The sequence below is a fragment of the Andrena cerasifolii genome, chromosome 6, assembly GCF_050908995.1.
Source record: "Andrena cerasifolii isolate SP2316 chromosome 6, iyAndCera1_principal, whole genome shotgun sequence".
NCBI lineage: Eukaryota > Metazoa > Arthropoda > Insecta > Hymenoptera > Andrenidae > Andrena > Andrena cerasifolii.
This window is the reverse complement of record NC_135123.1, coordinates 12,463,557-12,482,448: the sequence shown is the minus strand read 5'-3', so window position 1 is coordinate 12,482,448 and position 18,892 is coordinate 12,463,557. Positions and strand designations below refer to the sequence as shown.

Genomic DNA, 18,892 nt, shown 5'->3' with positions numbered 1-18,892 from the left:
CCGTTTGGCAACACGCACGACACATACGTGCGCCTTGTCCAACGGCTGGAACATACTCGCCCTCCCATTGGTCGAGCCGCGCGATCGGTTCATCCGGATTGGCCCGTTTGAACGCACAGCGTTGTGTTGAGTCGTAACAGGACGTGTCACGCGGGGTCCTTCCACCGCGCACTCGTAGTACCGTTTTATTGTTTAACAAAAGTGCGATGGTTTTATGTACGACGCGTTTGAAAAAGACAACCGGTGCATCCGCGTTAGCTTCGTTTATCGGGTGCGAATGCAGCAGGAATCCAAGTCTTCTCCATTCTTCGCTGCGACATCGCGGTGAAGGAGTAAGGCGATGGGCGACAGGAAGAGAATTATTACTGTCCACCGAGTATGTAAGTCGTTGATACTCAGAAGTAGCTATATAGCTTATCAGTCGGAAACGTAAAAAGGAATAGGCAGGTCATAAGCATTTTATTGTGCTCGTCGAATCGAATTTAGAGATTTCAATGTAGCACCATTCATATTACGTAATTATCTGCAATTTGAATACGCTACCTTGAAACGAATGCGCCTATCGTCCGTCTACTATGGGGAAGCTTTGTAGGAATGTACGTACCCGAGTCTATATTTTCGACCGCGGGACGGTTACGCCGTTTAAAAAAGATTCATTCTGGATGAATCATATGCCTCTGCATCTCCGGCAACGTGCGTACCAATGTGTGGGAAGTTGGGACCGTTGTGCGACCATACGAACGTAAAAATCCGTTCCAAATATGGTCGAGTCGTTATAACTGGTTTCGATGATTTTACACGAAGTCGTCGTATATTCGTTAAGATTTTACCTAAACATTATGAGCTTCATTTCGAATGCATCCGCCGAGCTGCAATACTTCCCTCCCTAACATTTATCGTTGTTTTGATTCAAGAGACAATGCGAAGTCTACTATTAGAATGAGTCTTCATTTCTGAAATTTATTTGAAACATTGCTCCGAAATTTGTCCATATCGAAACTAAAGAAATCGGCAGAGTACTTTGCATCGAAATCGTGAATTTATAAATGGTTGAAGGAAGAGGCATTTTAATCAGTATATATTTAATCTTACTAATCTTTCATAGTAAAATATATATATATGTCGAAATTGCATACTCTTATAGTAATACATTAGTATCAAATTGCTTCTCGTACAAACAAAACTTACGCATAATTCCTGATTGGGGCGGTATGTTTTCGTCTGAATTCCATGATTTATGAAATGAAATGATAATGCGATGCATTGAGCAAACATTTATAAATATATCGTTGTATAATTACTGTTTGAGAATGTAATTTCACTGAGGTAGAATATTTTACATATTACGTATACATGGAAATGGAGCACTGTAGAACATTTTTGCGAATGGAAAGAATGCGTCGCTGAACGGAAATAAGGAATATACGTGAAATCAATTTCATTCGATCCTGCCCCTTTGTTTGGTGTGACTTAAATATTTGAAGAAGTCTGGAAAGAGAAACTAGAAAAGATCTATAATTTGTACTCGTAATAAATACTTTGGATCATAGAAAATGATCTATGCCAGCGGGCAAAAATGAAGATCATGCGTTATGGTTCCGACTCACTCGCTTCTTCGTTTGTAGAGCAGAGTATAGTTTCAGGTAACCAATTGTCCTAGCTACAAGGTATTATTGTTTCAACTTTCGTCGTACAAAGGTGTGCCATCTCCGCTCAGAGACATACTCCGAGGACTAGAATTTGTGAATGGAGTCCCTCTGGGAGACTTATAAGACGGAGTCCGATCAGATGGCGTTCTATTTCGTGGAGTTGCTCTGTCATTTTGGGTCTCTTGATTCCGTGGTGTTCTCCTAGAGTCGTCATATCTGGGAGTAGTGTTGTTGCTAAAAATCGGAAGGGCGATGTTTCATTGTGGCTTCCACATTGACATTTATATTAAATTGTATACTTACAAGTCCTTCGATGTCGATTGCTTGGAACGTGCCCAAGCTTCGGCAGCTTTCATCCAATTTGTTGTATCAGCCGCGGCAGAAACGGGCCTATGCGTTCTTGGTGGTCTATGTGTATTGGAATTCATGACAGGAGGGATTGGTTGTAAAAATGGCCCTTGAGCATGGCTAGGAGTCTGTGGATGGTGAGGCGTATGGTGTGGAGTATGATACGGAGTCATAAATGGAGTTTGGCCTGAAGGTGTATAAGGTGTACTTCCATACATTCCATAGTTATTGACACTGGCTGTTCCTGGGGTATAGGGTGGATAATGGTGTGGAGTCTGGCTTGCTACCTTTGTCAGCGAGTGCAGCATATGGTGCGGCATATTCTGGGCTACTCTCTGTATTGCGTCTGGATTCACCCCTGCATTGTAAAGGAGATTATAAAAGTAACACAATAAACGCTGGCAGAATGGCATAACAGTACTAAACAATTTACCATTAATTCCTGGAGTATCGTTATATGGCGTTTTCGAAGTCATAGCTCCGTGAGGGGTGCCAGGTGTAGATTGGCCAGGTATGGGGTCTCTAAAATGTTCTTTAAACCAACGGAACAAGTCGGTCACTCTGCTAAACATTTGACCCCTGAATCGATATCCATCCGGCGTTATAGTGACATACTCGTGACGGCAACGAGTTCGAGGCAAATAGGAAAGCATAAATTTCCCAGGATAGCTCTAGAACATAAAGGAAAATGTTTAGACTTTGAATGGAAGTATCAAAGAGTAATTTGGAGTGTCATACCCTAGCAGCAGATACAATGTATGGTATTCCACCAGGATTCTGCTTTTTCTGTTCTTTCAATATTTCTTCTGCTTTGTCTTTGATCCCTTCCAGAGATGATTTATAGTACTTGAAGTCCAAGAGTTCAGCCACGTATGCGGCCATTGGATTAATGTGCCTTGCAATGATTTCATCCAAATCTTCAAATTCTTCGTTGCCGATCCACAGACTACGGCCTAAAGAAAACGTGTTCTCTTTGCCTTCTTCCCTTATATCAATATGCTGGTAAATGTTCTCAGTGACTTTCCATGTTACTGTCAAGTGATCAGGCCCTTTACTGCTCGGTCGTATTACTGCTTCTCCTTGCTTCATACTCTGCATTAATTTCTCAACTTCTGTGAAACTTATATTGTGGAAACTGGGATGAATTATAACGCGTTTCACGTAAGTTTGCCTCTGCTGGCCCTTTTTGGTATCTTCTTCGACCTTCTTGTCCTTCTCTTCTGCTTCAGTGTCGTAATAAATGTCTCTCTGTGGCCGCCATTCGTGATTTTTATCAACGAGGTCGCTCGTTTTGCTAGCGCATTCAACGCTGAACCGTTCCACCTCGATCTTTATTATGCGACAATGAATTACTTGGCCAACGTGTACCCTTTCTTCTGGATTAGCAACATGCTTATCGGACAAATTCTTCACGTGAATGTAGCCAGATATTCCGTTGTCCAATCTCAAGCGAACTCCGATCGCTTTTCCAGGGCACGCGCCAGCATCAAAATGATTCCACACCTCTGACAATTCTGGGAAATCGTTTTTCAAACAAAATGGACATTGCCATAAGCCGGTCTCGTCGTTTCTAACAGGATTTGCTTGATCTAATTGCTCTCCCTGTGGCTTTCTGCGACTTATTCCAATAACCGTTGCCAGAATTAATTTGCCCACGTAGAACGTTTCCGGAGTCTCCTTTGTCAAGACATCAAACAACTTTTCTGTATTTAGAGATTCATAGGGTACTCGGAGATCTTTGTACCTTGAATTCAGCTCGGCTCTTATGTCGTAAAGAGTAATGCACTTGTTTCCAAAACCCTGCCTTTCAAGCTCCTCTGCGAATGCATCTAAATCTAAATCTTTTAACCTTTCTGGCGAGTCGAGAATTTCTTCCAGAGCACCGGCGGGATTTGCATCTTCGTCGTCATATTCCAAAGCATCTACTGCCATCTTTCTAGCCCACTCGTATGTCTCCGGATGTACACGCGAACCATCCAAAACTTCCACGTACGCTTCAGTACTATCCCCTAAACTATTCGTATCTATCTTAACAAAACCGGCGCAGTTAACAAACACCTTGGGGCCCATGTGACAGGCCGTTATAAGCTGCGTTCTATTCTCTAATCTCTGATTAGTTTGCTTCAGAATCTTAAGCAGCGCCTGACCCTTCCTGGCACCCAAGCCGCACACGAATTGTACTAAATTTGCAGTGTAAGGCTGTTGAACAGCTCTGTTTAGATCTACTCCCACTTCGTTCACCCGATTTATAAACTCCAAGTATAAGTTTTCTATAAGATCCTCTTTAGGAAGCTGATCTTGCAAAGGGTGATATTTAAGGCACAGAAATTCTTCGTCTATGGTACATAATTGAGAAAATTCTAACAGTGGGTCCTGTAGTCTCCTAGCTAGGGATATAGCTTGCTTCAACAAATCTGGATAGTCTCTGAATTCCGATGTACCCCTGTTACTGTTTGCGTAAACTTTAGCAAGCTCGTTATCACATATTTCTACTTGAATCGAAGAGAACTGTTCATCTTCTACCAGACTGGCGATACATTCCTTCACATCTGCCACTATCATCAACGCTTCCCTGGATTCACCACTTACTACCACAACGTGCGGCTTCTTCGTGGCAATGAAATTCTTAATCGCTAATAAGTCGGCCTCCTTCATCGCTTTCTCGTTTTCCCTAAAACTGTTTTTGCGTTTCAATAAGTGCGGTAACCTCAGGTAATCCGTGCAGTCCCCGTCCACGGAAATGATGCAAGTGAAAGCAGATTGAGACGGATCAGGTACATAGGCCAAACCCATCACTCGGATTCCTTTACTGGTATTCCAGTCTTCGTCATCTTCTTCAGGGAACACGCAATTGTACGGAGAGATTTTTATCCAGTTATACATTCGACGACAGCAAGCTTTCATGACGCATTCCTTTGCCTCTGTCAAAAGAGTGATCCGTATTTCTTTCTTCAGCTGTGGTATTACAATGCGGTTTAAAGCTATTTCAACACTGCCTGTTCTTAGCGCATTCCAATCTTGCACGCTTTTACTAAATTCGTCCCTGTAGTACAATTGCTTTATTTCGTCGATATAATTATTGGTAGTATTTCCTTCTACTGCATCGCTGAACGACAATGTAACTAATTTATCTTCCTCTGCTATAGTTAATTTTAAAAACTGGTCGCCCTCAAGATCTCTCACAGGCTTGTCCTTGATATATTTTAATGCATAAATTGGATGGCTTTCATCGATCTCTTTTATTCCCCTTTTCGTCGGTTTCACGCTCAACTTTGCTCTTTCCATGTACATTTCTCTAACACATTTACGTACTAATGGTTCGTGAGCTAATTGAATAGCAACCATTAATTGCACAGCTTTGAGTACTTCGTCGCTTGTCTGAAAAACGGCTGAGCAAAATTCGTTGGCCGCTACATTTGGCTCCGTCGGGTCTTGTTCTACTTCGTGACGTTGATAGTTATCACGGAGATTTTCGGCAAAGTGTTCTGGATTGAGGCCAAACTTCTTAGCAAGTCCATCCAAGCCAGCCTTTCTGCAAATGGAATAAGGACCTTTTCTAACTGGCTGTTTCAACGTGTCATCGGCTTCTTCCTCCTCATCTTCCATTTCGATAATTTCTTCCGGAGGAACATCCCCATTCTCCTCAGCTTCCGCGATTTGCTGCTTCCTTTTCTCGAGTCTAGCTCTCACGCGTGCTTCCTTCTCTTTTATACGAAGATTCTCCTGCATAACCGACACATCTTGGCTATAGTAAAGCATAAAGTGTCGATAAACATCGTTCAATTCTTCGAAAGTCTGAGCACTTTTCAGTCGTTCGACATCATCGTCTTTAACGAGTCGTATGTTCTCGGGTAATGGAGCGTCAGCATTTTTCATAATTTCATCTAACTGGTAGTTTCTCATCTTCGCAAATAATCTTAACAAACTTTCTCGCCTTTGTTTAAGCTGACACCACTTTGCGTCGAATTTATAAATCTTCCACAAATCATTGATGTTCAATTCTGGCAAAACATATTCTTTTCTATAAAATGAGATAAAAGGAACTTCAAAGTTTTGATTTCGCATGAAGTCCAAAGCTTTCTTAATTTTGCCAACGGTTTGTGGACCCTTTTTGGCTCTTTCTTTGGCTTCTTCGTTCAGGTGAGCATCTTGTACCGAAATTGTCGGCTGGCAGAATGCTTGCTTGTATATCCACTCTGCCTCAAGCTCTAATTCATCCGAACCTTCTGTTGTTGGTGTAATCGGGATCGATCTAAGTTGCATACGTTCGGGAATGTCCGTAGTACGAACCTGAAATACCCAATTCGTTATATTATATAGCATAAGAGGGTCTGCACTAAATTAAAACTATTTGTGATTAATTAATTACCTCGTTATCGATGTCAGTAAAATGGCCACGTATAAGTTCGCTAGGCTCGTATATTTCAAAAATGCTCTTCCTCGAGCTCTTTTTCTTTAAATGTTTTTTGGATCGTCTCGGTCGGTCTTCTACTTCATCTTGATATTCATCTTCTTCCTCCTCCTCCTCTTCTGCAAATTCATCTTCACCGTACTTTCCAAACTCGTCGTAATCAAAATCGATACCAAAAATATCTTGAGCTTCTTGTAAAGCACTATATCAATGAATCGAATTATTAAATTGTGTCGAACATTTATGCGCGCTACTTGTATGTATCAAGTCATTCTTACGCGTCTGAAAAGATAGGCTTTTTCTTCCTCCGTTTCTCAGTTATGGGTACCCCATCGCCATCCACAATAAAATCATCTTCATCTTCGCTTTCTTCGTCATCATATTCTTCTGCATCGGCTCTACGGCTAATTTCGCTTCTTCCGTCATCTTCCTATGAATAAATATGAACATTCCTATAGATATTCTTTACCGATAATTTATCTTAGTTTCACTCAAGAACATACATCCCCGGAGACTTGAAACAATTCATTAGCGATAGCATCTCTTTCATCACCCTGCTCTTTCTCTTCTTCGCCCTCAGATTCTTCGTCTTGTATTCTCCGTAAACGTTTAAAACGACGTTTCTAGAACAAACATAATATTTTAGAAGATCCCCATTAGCATACTTCCCATAAGTTCCTTTCATTCTTTATATACCCTTTCAACTTTAACTCCTAAATTTTCTTCAAGCAGATCATAATCTTCGTCTTCCAATCGGTCGTCAAAATCTTCATCGTCACTTTTCTTACGTTTGCCAGACTCATCCGATGCGTCGCTATCCTCCCCATCATTGTCATCAATTGGGTTATCGTCAATAAGCCCTGGCACCTCCCCCTCTTCTTCTAAATAATACATAGATATCCTTGTTAGATTAAACAGTATTAAAAGTACATAAATCTAATCCATACACTACAAAAATGTTCCCATTCTATTAAATACAACATAGCCTTGAAAATAATAGCTTAGAAACGACCATAAGTGAGTGGTAGTTTCTCGGTAATAAATATATCTGTAGATCACTTCCTACCATCGTCTTCTTCATCATCCTCGCTATCATGCATCACTTTCAGCTTCTTAAGCTTCCTTCTCTCCTTAGCATCAAGCTCTGCCTCTTCCTGAAAGACCACAGAGCGTTAGGTTATACGGAATCGAGTGCCTACATTCCTCGTGTATAAAACATTTTAACACTTGCCTCGCTCTCTTCTGCTTCGGCGTCCAAGTAGTCTGCCATATTTTCTTATTAATATCAGATCTGTTGGAAAGAATACGGAGAATAGTTGATAAGAAAATGAAATAAAATAGGTCGAACCCTACTTTTTCGGAAGAAGTGGCTGTGACGCTGTGACATCTGCACAGCTGTTTGATATATATAAAGGCGCTCCCGCAATGCATCAGATCGCTGCCCAATCAGCTGACACAGAAGCCACAGGATTGGTCGAATGGTTTCTCGTTCCGTAGTCAAAGAGAAAGTATACCAAGAGGCGACACTCCAAGCGGTATCTTTGAAGTTCTTCGTTTGCTTGTCCCTTTAAATTGGTTGTATAAGGCAGCTGTATATCTTCGTCTTACTATCGCCTCTTGTTAATCCCGTCGCATTCCGACTACCGCATAAACATTTAAATTGGTTGTGGATTTCGTCTCTCTCTAAAACTAGTTTCTTCGTCAGAGTGTCGCCTCTTGGTATACCTTCTCTTTGCCGTAGTCATGTGAGCGACGGAAGTGAATTGATCACCATAGTAGCTTCCTGTGTGATCCGCTATTCGTCTGCGACTGAGTGGGTTTGTGTAAATTTCACGATAGCGTGATAGCGTTACGTAGGGAACCGCGGGTGAGAACGTGGGTCAAAGGACGCGTGAGATGATCAGAATACGAATTTGAATCGGTCGAATACACCACTGGGATGTCGACTAGCAAGAAATCTGTCGGTGACAGGCTCTCGGAGAGGCCTGTCAAGGGTGGCGAAAATGAGGTTGTGAATTGCCGGAGTAGCCCTGGCTACAGCGAAGGGCACAGGTTACGACACGGGACGGACAGTTTTCCAAATATCAATGAGCAACCAGTCGATGATATCTCGATCGAATTCTTCTATAAGCCACACAGCATTACGTTGCTCCTGATCGCGATCGGCGCTGTAATATATTCTGCATTCACTAGGTAATTGAATATACAGTATATCCTACATCACCGTGAAAATCCTAAACATTGTAAATATCGGCTGTTAATTCAACACAGGAATACTACCAATGTCGAGGACAACATTTGGGCCGGAATACTCTGCATCATATTTTTTTTTCTCATTATATCAATGCTCATATTTCCGAACGGACCATTCACGAGGCCCCATCCGGTCGTTTGGAGTCTCGTATTTGGTTGTAGCGTACTGTACCTAATGGGGCTGCTATTCATGCTGTTCCAAGACTACGAAACAGTCAAAAAGATCCTGGTCTGGGTAGACCCCGGCTTGGCGTCGTTTCACATAGATATGGATAAAGAATATGGTGTTAATTGTTCGGATATTACGTTAGAGAAGATATGGAATCATTTAGACATTTTTGCAGTAGCCCACTTTCTGGGATGGGCTTTTAAAGCAATTCTCATTCGACATCTTGGTATTCTGTGGGCCATTAGTGTTATGTGGGAAGTAACGGAGATAGCATTCGCTCATTTGTTGCCAAATTTTGTGGAATGCTGGTGGGATGCATTTATACTCGATGTTGTTATATGTAATGGCTTGGGTATCTGGGTCGGATTAAAGATTTGCTCCCTTTTGGAGATGCGCGAATATAAATGGGTAAGCATCCGTGACATTGAGAGCACCACTGGAAAATTGAAGAGAGCAATGCTACAATTTACTCCTGGCAGTTGGACCGCTGTTAGATGGTTGGATCCGACCTGCACGTACATGAGATTCGTTGCTCTGTGCCAGTTGGTTATCTTCTGGCAGGTCTCGGAGCTAAATACATTTTTCTTAAAGCACGTGTATGAATTTCCACCCTCTCATCCCTTTGTCGTGGCAAGACTAATATTAATTGGAATAATTGTCGCACCATCCGTTAGGTAGGCAAAAGTTATATCGCGCAATCGACGAATGTTTGCTAAAATAGGTTGAACGAGGACAATCCATGTTAAGGGTATAATGTTTGGATATAAATTGTAGGCAGTACTACATGTATGTAACAGATCCAACGTGTAGTAGAGTAGGGACTCAGTGTTGGGTCTATGGTGCGATTATGGTTACAGAAGCATTACTGTGTATACGGCATGGTGCTGCATTATTTGAGCGCACTCAAGCACTAAACATTCTTCTGTGGCTACTTTGCCAATCTCTAGTCTCGGTTCTCTGTGTCTATGGCTGTGTTCTATGGCATCAGTACTTTGAGGTACGTGGCCTGTTCCTTAGAGTTGGATTTTCGTTTACTTTGGAACTAACTGAATGATTATTTGCATTTTCCTTTATGCCTTTTGCATGGCTCTCGTCTTTTCAGACGGAAAAGAAAGTTATATCAAAACGGTCAGTTACACGACTAGGCAACAGCCATGTGGATGTAACTCCTAGCAGTGGTATGTGTTGATGTCTACTATGTTCTTTTCAAGCGTGTATAACGCTTCGTACTAAGCCGATAGTGTACTGGGCTATTGACTTATAATTAACAGCTACTAAATATAAAACGAGAGTGGCATCTACATGTTCTAAAGTCCATTACTCAACTGACATGAATGTTATGAAAGCAAAACAAGCTGTGTCACGGGTTGCTTCTGTTTTATGTCACGAATTTTTGTACTTGTTTACATTCTGTTGTTGCCCGCAGCATTCGGTGATAAACGTAATGTTAATTTCTCAACATGTATGAATACGAATGCATGTCTGATGATATGATTTTAAATTAATGTACACGTTCATAATTTATTTGTGATGTATCGAACATTTTGTCACAGCTCAGTTCATCATTGGTTCAGTAAATGTTAAAGTAATATGCAGTTGTAGCAATCGGTCTGTGTTCTAGGGGGTATGGTTCACTCTGCAAAATCTGTGGACTCGGTGGAAAAGAAGCGATTGTGAACAGGTTCACAAGAAATAACGACCGACTTAAGGGTGAAGTGTTCACGCTATCTAACTTTCTAGTCGCCTTGTAAAGAGCATACGGAGGAGAGTATTTAAATTTAGTAGGTTGCCAATGGATGTATGAGCTCATCTGATTTTCTCATATCGTGCCTGTTTACGTGTGAATGTTAATGAAACAAAGAAAAAGAAAACTATCTTGTTCCTGAGAATAAACGGACAGCGTCGTTACCACTTAATCACGCTTTCTTATAAACAAAACGAAAAAAGAAGAAGAAGAAGAAGAAAGATCGGTCGCTTTATTATTATTGCGCTGTAGTTACTCCGTCATCGTTAGACTCGAGATACGGAAATACGCTGCAAGTAGAACTTGGAATTATTCGCGAGCCATCCGCACAATTCCAAGCTTCACCAAGAAGCCTATTGTTAGACGCAGAAACAAAGATGCGAATGCGACTCGGTAATTGCTCGTCCTCGTACAATGATACATACGACGACGTAAGTGGTGACTTCGTACACTGCATCTGTGACAGAAAAGAAAAATATCGCGTTCACTATACGGTAATACTTTTAATAATTGTAGATTTAAACAATGCTAATGCCATGAATCTTACTGTAACAAGAGTACCTGAGCATAGGTGAGATAGAATAACTGATCGGAATCAAGATCGAGCCATGGAAGATGAACTTCCGCACGAGATCTCAATCGATCCAAAGTATCATAGGCTAATCTGAGTCCCATCGTCTCGGATAATCGTTCGTTCAACGTCAGTTGCGGGATCTGCAAACGTGTTTCGTAAATGACAAACACTGGTTAGTTTAAATAGCGCACCCAATTGTACATATACCGCTTTTAAACGATATTGTTTGCAGTTATAACGATATCATAGAGTCATAGAGGAACGAAATGTATGATTTCACCTCGTAAGACACGATCTGCCCTGTCGATGGTAACTCCATAGTCAGAGGGTTCTGATATAGAATATTTCTTTGACAATTAATATATATTGCGAAATTCGAGTTCGTAGAGTCGTTGTCGTTCAACAGGGAGTATTCGGCGTCGCGGGTTCCATTCCAATAATAGATACCTGAAGGACAATATTCGAGATTAAAAGATCTGTAGTCTTATACGAATTTATAAGATCCAGCACTGTCTGGCAGCGCGATCGTATTACGTATCGTTCAAATACCATTGGCGTCGAAGTGGTGTGCGATTTGGTGCGCTATCACGTTACCAAGTGTTGCCATTGTTATGTAATCAAACGAAGGTTCATCATACTTCGTGGACCAATCGATTACACCGAACGGTATTACAACGAGATCCAATCCGTAGATAGTGAATCCTTTGGATTGGTACGGCGTTGCGTATTGTGTCCAACTGTTCGATAATCCACTTAGTAGAACAACGTAAAGATATTTCGTACAATTATTTCTAACTCTAGACTTACATTTGTTCAGGGTGGCCTGGATTTGTAAACAATTGTGCGTATATCAGCATTCGATACCTTCGCATTAAAGCAATTGAATTCTCAAAGTAATTGCCCGATAAATCCACCTAGAATTTAAATCGTCATGACACTATCCTTAATGTAAACGTTTCATACAAGTCAGTAGTACTAGATTTTTTTTTAACGTCGATATTTAGTGTATCACGCACGCGTTTCTTATCGTTTTATTTACAAATCAAAACGTTTCTTTGTACCTTGTCAGCTCCGGTGTTCCTATAAGTTGATTTGTTATCAGTAAAATACGAAATATCGGGCACTGCGACTTTCAGATCGTCTATCTTCGCCACCAACGCGTCACGCCCTTCTTGCGCGGCCCATTTTGCCTCTGTTACCCTCGACTTCAACGTGTCTTTCAGTTTCTCGAACAAATCGTGTATCTGTTGATTCATACAGCAATGGATAGTTACTCTATCGACACTTTTAAATAACCAAATCGCGTGTAACGAACTCTTACAGATCTATTCATATTCGAACGTTCGTCGGTTGAGAAGGAGGAAATGTACAAGTCCGATGCTTCCGGAATCAGAACGTTGCCAGCCACCCGAAGGCAGTGCTCCTCGGTGTCCCTGTGTTTCGATACGACCAGCTGAAAGCGATGCGCGCTTGAGTGCGAAAGTCAATGAAATGTATCATAAAGTATCGTACCTCGCGGTAAAGATTGTGCGCGTACAGCCCCAGCAGTATATTGTTCAATGCCATTGCGTTGCTCGCCTCGAATTCTTCGATGCTTTTCAGCCCTTCGATCAAAGCGTCGTAGAAGTAGACTTGTAAGCTCACTTCCTGTTTAATCGTTTGCTTTGTAAGCAAGTAGATCAGTCTCGTCCAGTCTATCTGCAAACATGTTACAGAACATATCGACTCCATCAAGTAGATCAGCTGGTCGACCGTGCAAACTGTTTATCTTACGACTTTCAGATCTTTCTGTAACGCCGCGACTGAGACGCGGGTGTAATTCTTCATGAGGTAGGCCTCGCGGATCTTGTTCTTGGACGGGTAATTCTGCAACGAAAGAAGGCTCGACGAAACGTTCTCGATCGCGCGGCTGTGAAGCTCGATGGACTCACCGCGAAAAAGCTTTTCACTATCTGCATATCCATGTGGATCACCGTGGTCTGCAGGTATTGGGTGATGTTGTACATACTGTTCAGCTTGTCGAAAACGCTGAGCGTCGTCAAAGCTTCCTTGACGGATTTTATAAACGTTTCCGTATCGTCCTGGCGAGGAATGGTACGCGCGTTAAATTATTTTCGGCTGCGGAGAACATGCTTCTCTATCGAATGCACATACATATCCGTACTTTGCACGTTTTATATTTTTTGTACATGTTCCCTAGGTCCACCACCTCTTCTTCCCTCTCGTATCGACTAGCGTAACAAAGATCCTCCGGCTCCTCTGTGTCGAACAGATTATTGTACATCGTCGGCCCTATCTTGAGGGTGAACTGGTTCGGCGAGTACTCGTCGAGATCGGCAGTGATGTCGAACAGCAGAGCGCTGAAAGATCGAAAGATTCAAGACACTCGAGGATGGCGATATTTTTGTACAGTTCGCTTGTTCAGAACCCCCTTACCTGTTGCGTAACAATAGCTTAGCGACTAAGTCGGTGAAGTTTGTATGATTTCCAGGCCAATTGTCGGCAGTGTAAAACTTCCCTACCTCGTCTAACTCTGCTCTCGCTGTGTAACGAGGATGTTAATATTACGAATTGCACATTAAATGTATATTCTAGGTAGTGATTGGTAGTTAGACATTCTTTTCTACTGCGTACCTAATCGTATCCTTTCCGTCAGATTCGTGTTTCCGTATTGCATGCAGCTGTTGTAATACTTGGTGAAAAGGGACGATTTGTTCGCACGCACTTCCTCCTGCATTTGCCCTGAAAACCAAATCCTCTCGTTACTCCACCCGAGACTTACCTCGAGGCATCCTAATGATACCCAAGTATTGCTCATACATGTATGCACTGGATACGTGAGGAAATATTCTTTATTTTTAGTGTTGATGATAAAGAATATTTTCTCTTAAGTGTTGTAAAGAAAAAAACGATACGCACGCGACATGCGTTGATAAGCTACATTCTTCAAATTCCGTTCCACGACCTGTGGATTCGCCTCGAAACCACCGCAAGCGTATTCATAAAAATCCTCGCACGGGTCAGCCGTGTGATTCATGTAAAATAGCATTTTGCTGGCCATAGTTTTACATTCGCCTGTTCTGCATACTGTTTCATTACGGCGATACTCGGACGTCGTGCTCATAGATCTGTCCGTAGTTGTAATTTGCGCTGTACTTGTTATCGTAGAATCGGTAGTTATATTTCGAGGATTATCAGTGGCAGGGTCAATTGTAGTACTTTCAGTTTCAGTTGTACTCTCGTACGTGCTGAAAGTAGTTGTTTCGTCAACGACATCTTTAATGGTAGATTTAATCGTAGACTTCTCCTCAGTTGTAAATTCGACGGGGACGTCTGTCGTTGTTCCATTAGCAATATTGTCGGTGATAGTAGTTCTAATTGTAGTATTTTCGTCACCTTCGGTTGTGGATTCGGCAACACCGTCTGTCGTGCTTTCGTACCCATCGAAGGAAGCTGTTTTACTGACAATATTTAAATCCGTGGAAGTGGAAGATTGCGTTGTATAGTCTTCCGATCTGTTAATAGTCTTCTCGCTATATTCTTCCGTAGTCGAACTAGATACATCGTCTCCGGTAGAACCGAAGTTCTCATCCAACGAAGCTATATTACTTGTTGACGGATCGTCGTACGATTCTTTCTTAGTCGTGTATTCGTTATTAATTAATGAAGATGTTGATGGTTCTGTAGTTGTTTCGGCGTTCAGGAGCTTTTCAAACTTAAACGAATCGTTGGTCGAGTTCGTAACGTTTGTTACTTCAGACTTCTCCGTGGACACTTCTAATTTTGAAATTGTTGACTCAATGAAAGTATCATCGTACAGATGAGGTTTAATTGATTCTGTTGTACTCGTCGTCCTCTCTGCGCGATGTTGATTGCGATGCTGCTGCTGTGCCGATATCATTTCTATCAGACCGTCTTTTATAATTTTTCATTTAAAAAAATAAACTCACCTCGGCTGTTACCAAATTTTCATCTTCATCCTCAGAATAACGATTGTTGTACCTTTTCCACGGTAAACTTGCGAGAATGAGGATAATACATAGAAAGAAAAATATTAATAGTGCGATAACGCAACTCTTGTAAGATTGGTCACGTTCCGCTGCTCTGCCTTCTTCTTTGTTAGCCACTTCATAAAATCCTCGAGAAGGCATCTTCTCGAATATAATTGATTATATCAGCATTAAAGATGCACACCAATGTGACACTGTTTTTTTTCCTAGTACACAGGACTGCAGTGCTTTCTTTACTAAGCTGAACTAGAAATGAGAACGCAAGAAACGAGGTGGTGATCGCGGTTTTGCTAACCACTTCCTTTTACTTATCTCTCAAGTATAATACAACGTTCGTTAGGTAGATATCGCTGCATCCTGTGGAATAAAAAATTAACGACACAGCACGGGACATCGGTTTGAATTAAATCAAATGTATGTATTGACACAAACGCCTCTCCTTTTTCTTTTTAAATACATTCATAAATTCCATACGATCTAAGGAAGGCGACATTAAAAATACTTAAGATAGATATAAGTTACTTATATTAATATATTTTATAATATAATTATCACAGATATGTAATCTACAAAATATTATATGCTATTATAAAATGCAACTTGCAGTTTGCCAATGATCCCATTGCACGTACTATATGACAACTTATCTACAGCCTAGACTATATTATAATTTAAATACAATTAAAAAATATATTTAAAAACTCTATTCGCCTGTCTGTTGTACCGAATATATATCAATGTTGCGTTTGATTTCATTGTCCGCCGCGTCAGATCTGATGATTGCTTCGATCGTTGATCCGATTTCTTTTGATACAGAAATATTCTCTACTTTTTTGGTACACGTTTCGTCTTTGTAGTCGCCAGACTTAAACGTTTCGGAGGTAATCTAGAAGGCAAGAAAAGGAATTACTTGGATGCCGTGGCTTCTAGAGCGATGGTAAATTAGATCGAATACGCGAGCGACGTGTAATTACTTTTCTTTGTATTTCGTCAGCCTTAAATTTCTCTAGTTTCTCCTTATCAGCAAGCCCAATCGCAGTCTTTGATGATGTTTGTCTCTTTGGGGTAGGTTTCCTTGGCTTAAATGATCCAGAAGCTTTCTTAGGTAACTGTGAACTCGTGTGCTTCTTGGTCTCACTCGACTGATCGCAATTATGAGTTAGCAATTGTTCTTTAGTTTTAAATGCCTGTAAAGAACATTTTTAGAGGCGTAAGCTCGGGCTTTGATTACTCCCTATCGGTTCACTTCGATGCAACACTTACGTGTGAACAAATTTCGCACTTTAAACTATGCTTATTCATTTCGTGATGCTTAAGAGCTTGTGCCCGATGGAAATTACGATTACAATGACTACAACTAAATCTTTTGATATTGCTGTGCGTCAAAAGGTGACGCTTTAACTTATCAGGTCGCGAGAATTCGCTCATGCAGCCTAAGTAACCTCTGAAGGGACACTTTAATCTCTTTGTTAAATCGTGAATCAGCATGTGCCGACCCAAACGATCTTTTCGTTTGAATCTAGCCGGGCAATGCTACAATAAAAAAAAAAAAATTATATGAAAAATGTGACGGAATTTTACGATCTCGTAAGTCGAATCGTAAAATTACTCACTGGACAGAGAAACGGCGTTTCCTCGCTATGTATTAACTTATGATTAGCTAAATATTGCTCGGTTTTGAACGCTTTCCCGCAATCTTCGCAGGCGAATCGCGCGGACGAGGCGTGCGTTTTCAAGTGGCGCCGCAGAAATCGTTCGATTAAGAAACTTTTACCGCAGTGTAAACATGCGTAATCGTGCGTCGTGGTCTCCGTGTGGTGTTGCAAAGCCTCCAGATTCGAGAAGGAGGATTTACAAACGGAGCAGCAATAATATTTCTCTGTTGTCTTTTGTTTTTGGACGGAGTGGGCGTATTGATGGAGCCCAAGATCAGACAGAGTATTAAATACTTCACCGCACACGTGACAACGATATTCCGATCTCTTATGGCTGCGAGTATGCTCTAAGAAATCTTCGAGTTCAGCGAACATCATACTACAACTACTTTGCACACATTTGTACACTTTCAGTGCTAAGTGAGAGACTATAAGGTGGCCCTTTAGAGCTTTGTACGAATCGAATATCTCTTTGCAAAACTGACAATGATAGGTACGGTCTATGCTTCCGTCTGCTGGTGCCTAACAATGGTCATGGGCTATTAAAAAGAAAGATGTGGAGGAATATTGCAAATTTACGGCAAAATTTTTAATGTACCTCGGGAGGTAGGGAGTGTATAGCAGTGCCAGGCCATACTTTATGCGACGACATGTGCTTTTTCACATTAGATTTTTGTGCAAACGCACGTCCGCATACAACACATTGATATGGTTTTTCCCCCGTGTGAGAGCGCTCGTGTTGCTGCCAATAAAATTTCTTTGCGAACTGCTTGTTACAGTATCCACACTTATACTGCAATCAAATATTTTTATCCGATCAGCGAACGAATTCCAACGCAACACAGCCGCTTACGGCATCCACGGCACGTACCTTTAAATTTTGTGTTTGATTAATCGCAGCGTCCGAGTCTGTCATCGGACTATCCGTTATCGACAGATCAATTTTCTCTACGTTACTAATATCCTGCTCTTGAGACATATCGCTTTGCAGAGCATGAGGTACTTCGTTTGAATCATCTTTCATTGGTTCAGTATCCGCTGGCATAGTGGAGCTTTCGAAACTATCCAACCCATCCGAACTTAATATAATTGGAACGCTAAACGTCGAATCCGTTGTAAAATAATTAGCACCTTGATCCATGCTGCAAAGAACGTAGCGCTCGTTAGAAACGGATATCTTTAAGTACGCGTCGAGTATGTAATCACTTATAGCTGACCTGAACAGCATGTCTGATTCTTCGAGTATAATCGGCTCGCTGAGTTGATCATTTTGAACGAACGTTTCTTGAGGATTATACTGCGATCCTTCTTGGCCACTGTCCTCCGTATGAACAGTATTATTCTCGTCGTTCACCAAAAACTGACTTAAATCTATTGTCTGCTCCTGCGCTTTTTGGTGCGTCCTTTTGTGCAATACAAACATGTGCAACGATGTGAACTGGCTTTTACACTTCCCGCATTGAAATATATCTTCCTCATCCTGATCGATTGCTAAATATAATATATAAAAACAGTCATTACAGATCCGTTCCGTTGAAATATTCGTAGTGCAGGGATCTCCTGATAGGTTATCAATATTACTTTGGCAAGAAACCCACCTGACTGCTCAACCTCGGTTATTAGAGTCTGTGACTCCAATAAAGATTGCACAGAAGGACTGTCGAGCGATACGCCTGTAACAGCACGAAAACCAGTGACCTTTAGTGCCTGAAATGTTACCTGGATTCTCTTTCAGGAGGAAAGATAAATAGGATAGTTGTTGGTTAACCCCACCTATTTCTACGACGGAAAAGTTTTACCTGTTAAAGCGTCGAAAATAGATTGCGCCATGTTTCGGATTAATATTAACGCTTCATTTTAAGCGAGACCAGCAATCAGGATTTCATCAGACGTTTAATGCGAAGAAAACGAAGAAATACCAAGTTGAAAACATGCCGAGAATTTCTACGCCCTGCCAGCGTTGTTGCTGACCAGGCCAGCGAATGATAATCGATATGTCGACTGCTCTGAGAACGATTCTAACCTCCGAATCAGAGATCTGCACCGTAGCGCCAACGGCCAACGTGAAACGAACTATTA

General features: G+C 41.4%; 4 protein-coding genes across 7 annotated transcripts; 1 reads left to right on the top strand and 3 right to left on the bottom strand.

The window, feature by feature from the left end:
- Window positions 1-1,297: 1,297 nt before the first annotated feature.
- On the bottom strand, window positions 1,298-7,810 carry LOC143369827 (transcription elongation factor SPT6). Of its 2 annotated transcripts, none has more exons than XM_076814199.1 (10): window positions 7,636-7,810; window positions 7,475-7,558; window positions 7,105-7,286; window positions 6,912-7,031; window positions 6,687-6,838; window positions 6,367-6,610; window positions 2,736-6,287; window positions 2,431-2,668; window positions 1,953-2,355; window positions 1,298-1,883 (listed from the first exon to the last, which is right to left on the bottom strand). In XM_076814199.1, exons 1-10 carry the CDS (start codon window positions 7,676-7,678, stop codon window positions 1,679-1,681), a joined length of 5,223 nt encoding a protein of 1,740 aa, XP_076670314.1. In that variant the 5' UTR covers window positions 7,679-7,810; the 3' UTR covers window positions 1,298-1,678. The 2 variants fall into 2 exon arrangements, with proteins under 2 accessions (XP_076670314.1, XP_076670313.1); XM_076814198.1 differs by having other exon boundaries at window positions 7,105-7,289; window positions 7,636-7,809.
- Window positions 7,811-8,191: 381 nt separating this feature from the next.
- L(3)77cdf (phosphatidylserine synthase 1 homolog l(3)77CDf) lies at window positions 8,192-15,757 on the top strand. 2 transcript variants are annotated; one of them, XR_013085508.1, is made up of 6 exons: window positions 8,192-8,601; window positions 8,680-9,504; window positions 9,605-9,827; window positions 9,933-10,008; window positions 10,452-11,005; window positions 11,091-15,757. XR_013085508.1 is itself a non-coding variant. In XM_076814216.1 (5 exons), exons 1-5 carry the CDS (start codon window positions 8,348-8,350, stop codon window positions 10,505-10,507), a joined length of 1,434 nt encoding a protein of 477 aa, XP_076670331.1. In that variant the 5' UTR covers window positions 8,192-8,347; the 3' UTR covers window positions 10,508-15,757. The 2 variants fall into 2 exon arrangements, 1 of the variants encoding a protein (XP_076670331.1); XM_076814216.1 differs by having other exon boundaries at window positions 10,452-15,757.
- Window positions 10,787-15,299, bottom strand: LOC143369829 (endothelin-converting enzyme 1). Its single transcript, XM_076814205.1, has 15 exons — window positions 15,099-15,299; window positions 14,068-15,034; window positions 13,783-13,890; window positions 13,585-13,690; window positions 13,313-13,508; window positions 13,080-13,229; window positions 12,922-13,014; window positions 12,661-12,846; window positions 12,470-12,601; window positions 12,210-12,392; window positions 11,956-12,062; window positions 11,698-11,885; window positions 11,429-11,595; window positions 11,136-11,288; window positions 10,787-11,031 (listed from the first exon to the last, which is right to left on the bottom strand). Exons 1-15 carry the CDS (start codon window positions 15,297-15,299, stop codon window positions 10,813-10,815), a joined length of 3,156 nt encoding a protein of 1,051 aa, XP_076670320.1. The 3' UTR covers window positions 10,787-10,812.
- LOC143369833 (uncharacterized) lies at window positions 15,675-18,793 on the bottom strand. Of its 2 annotated transcripts, XM_076814214.1 has the most exons (9): window positions 18,613-18,793; window positions 18,412-18,486; window positions 18,031-18,304; window positions 17,685-17,955; window positions 17,412-17,606; window positions 16,772-17,335; window positions 16,422-16,691; window positions 16,133-16,345; window positions 15,675-16,044 (listed from the first exon to the last, which is right to left on the bottom strand). In XM_076814214.1, exons 1-9 carry the CDS (start codon window positions 18,641-18,643, stop codon window positions 15,862-15,864), a joined length of 2,076 nt encoding a protein of 691 aa, XP_076670329.1. In that variant the 5' UTR covers window positions 18,644-18,793; the 3' UTR covers window positions 15,675-15,861. The 2 variants fall into 2 exon arrangements, with proteins under 2 accessions (XP_076670329.1, XP_076670330.1); XM_076814215.1 differs by lacking the exons at window positions 16,422-16,691; window positions 16,772-17,335 and having other exon boundaries at window positions 18,613-18,792.
- Window positions 18,794-18,892: the final 99 nt, after the last annotated feature.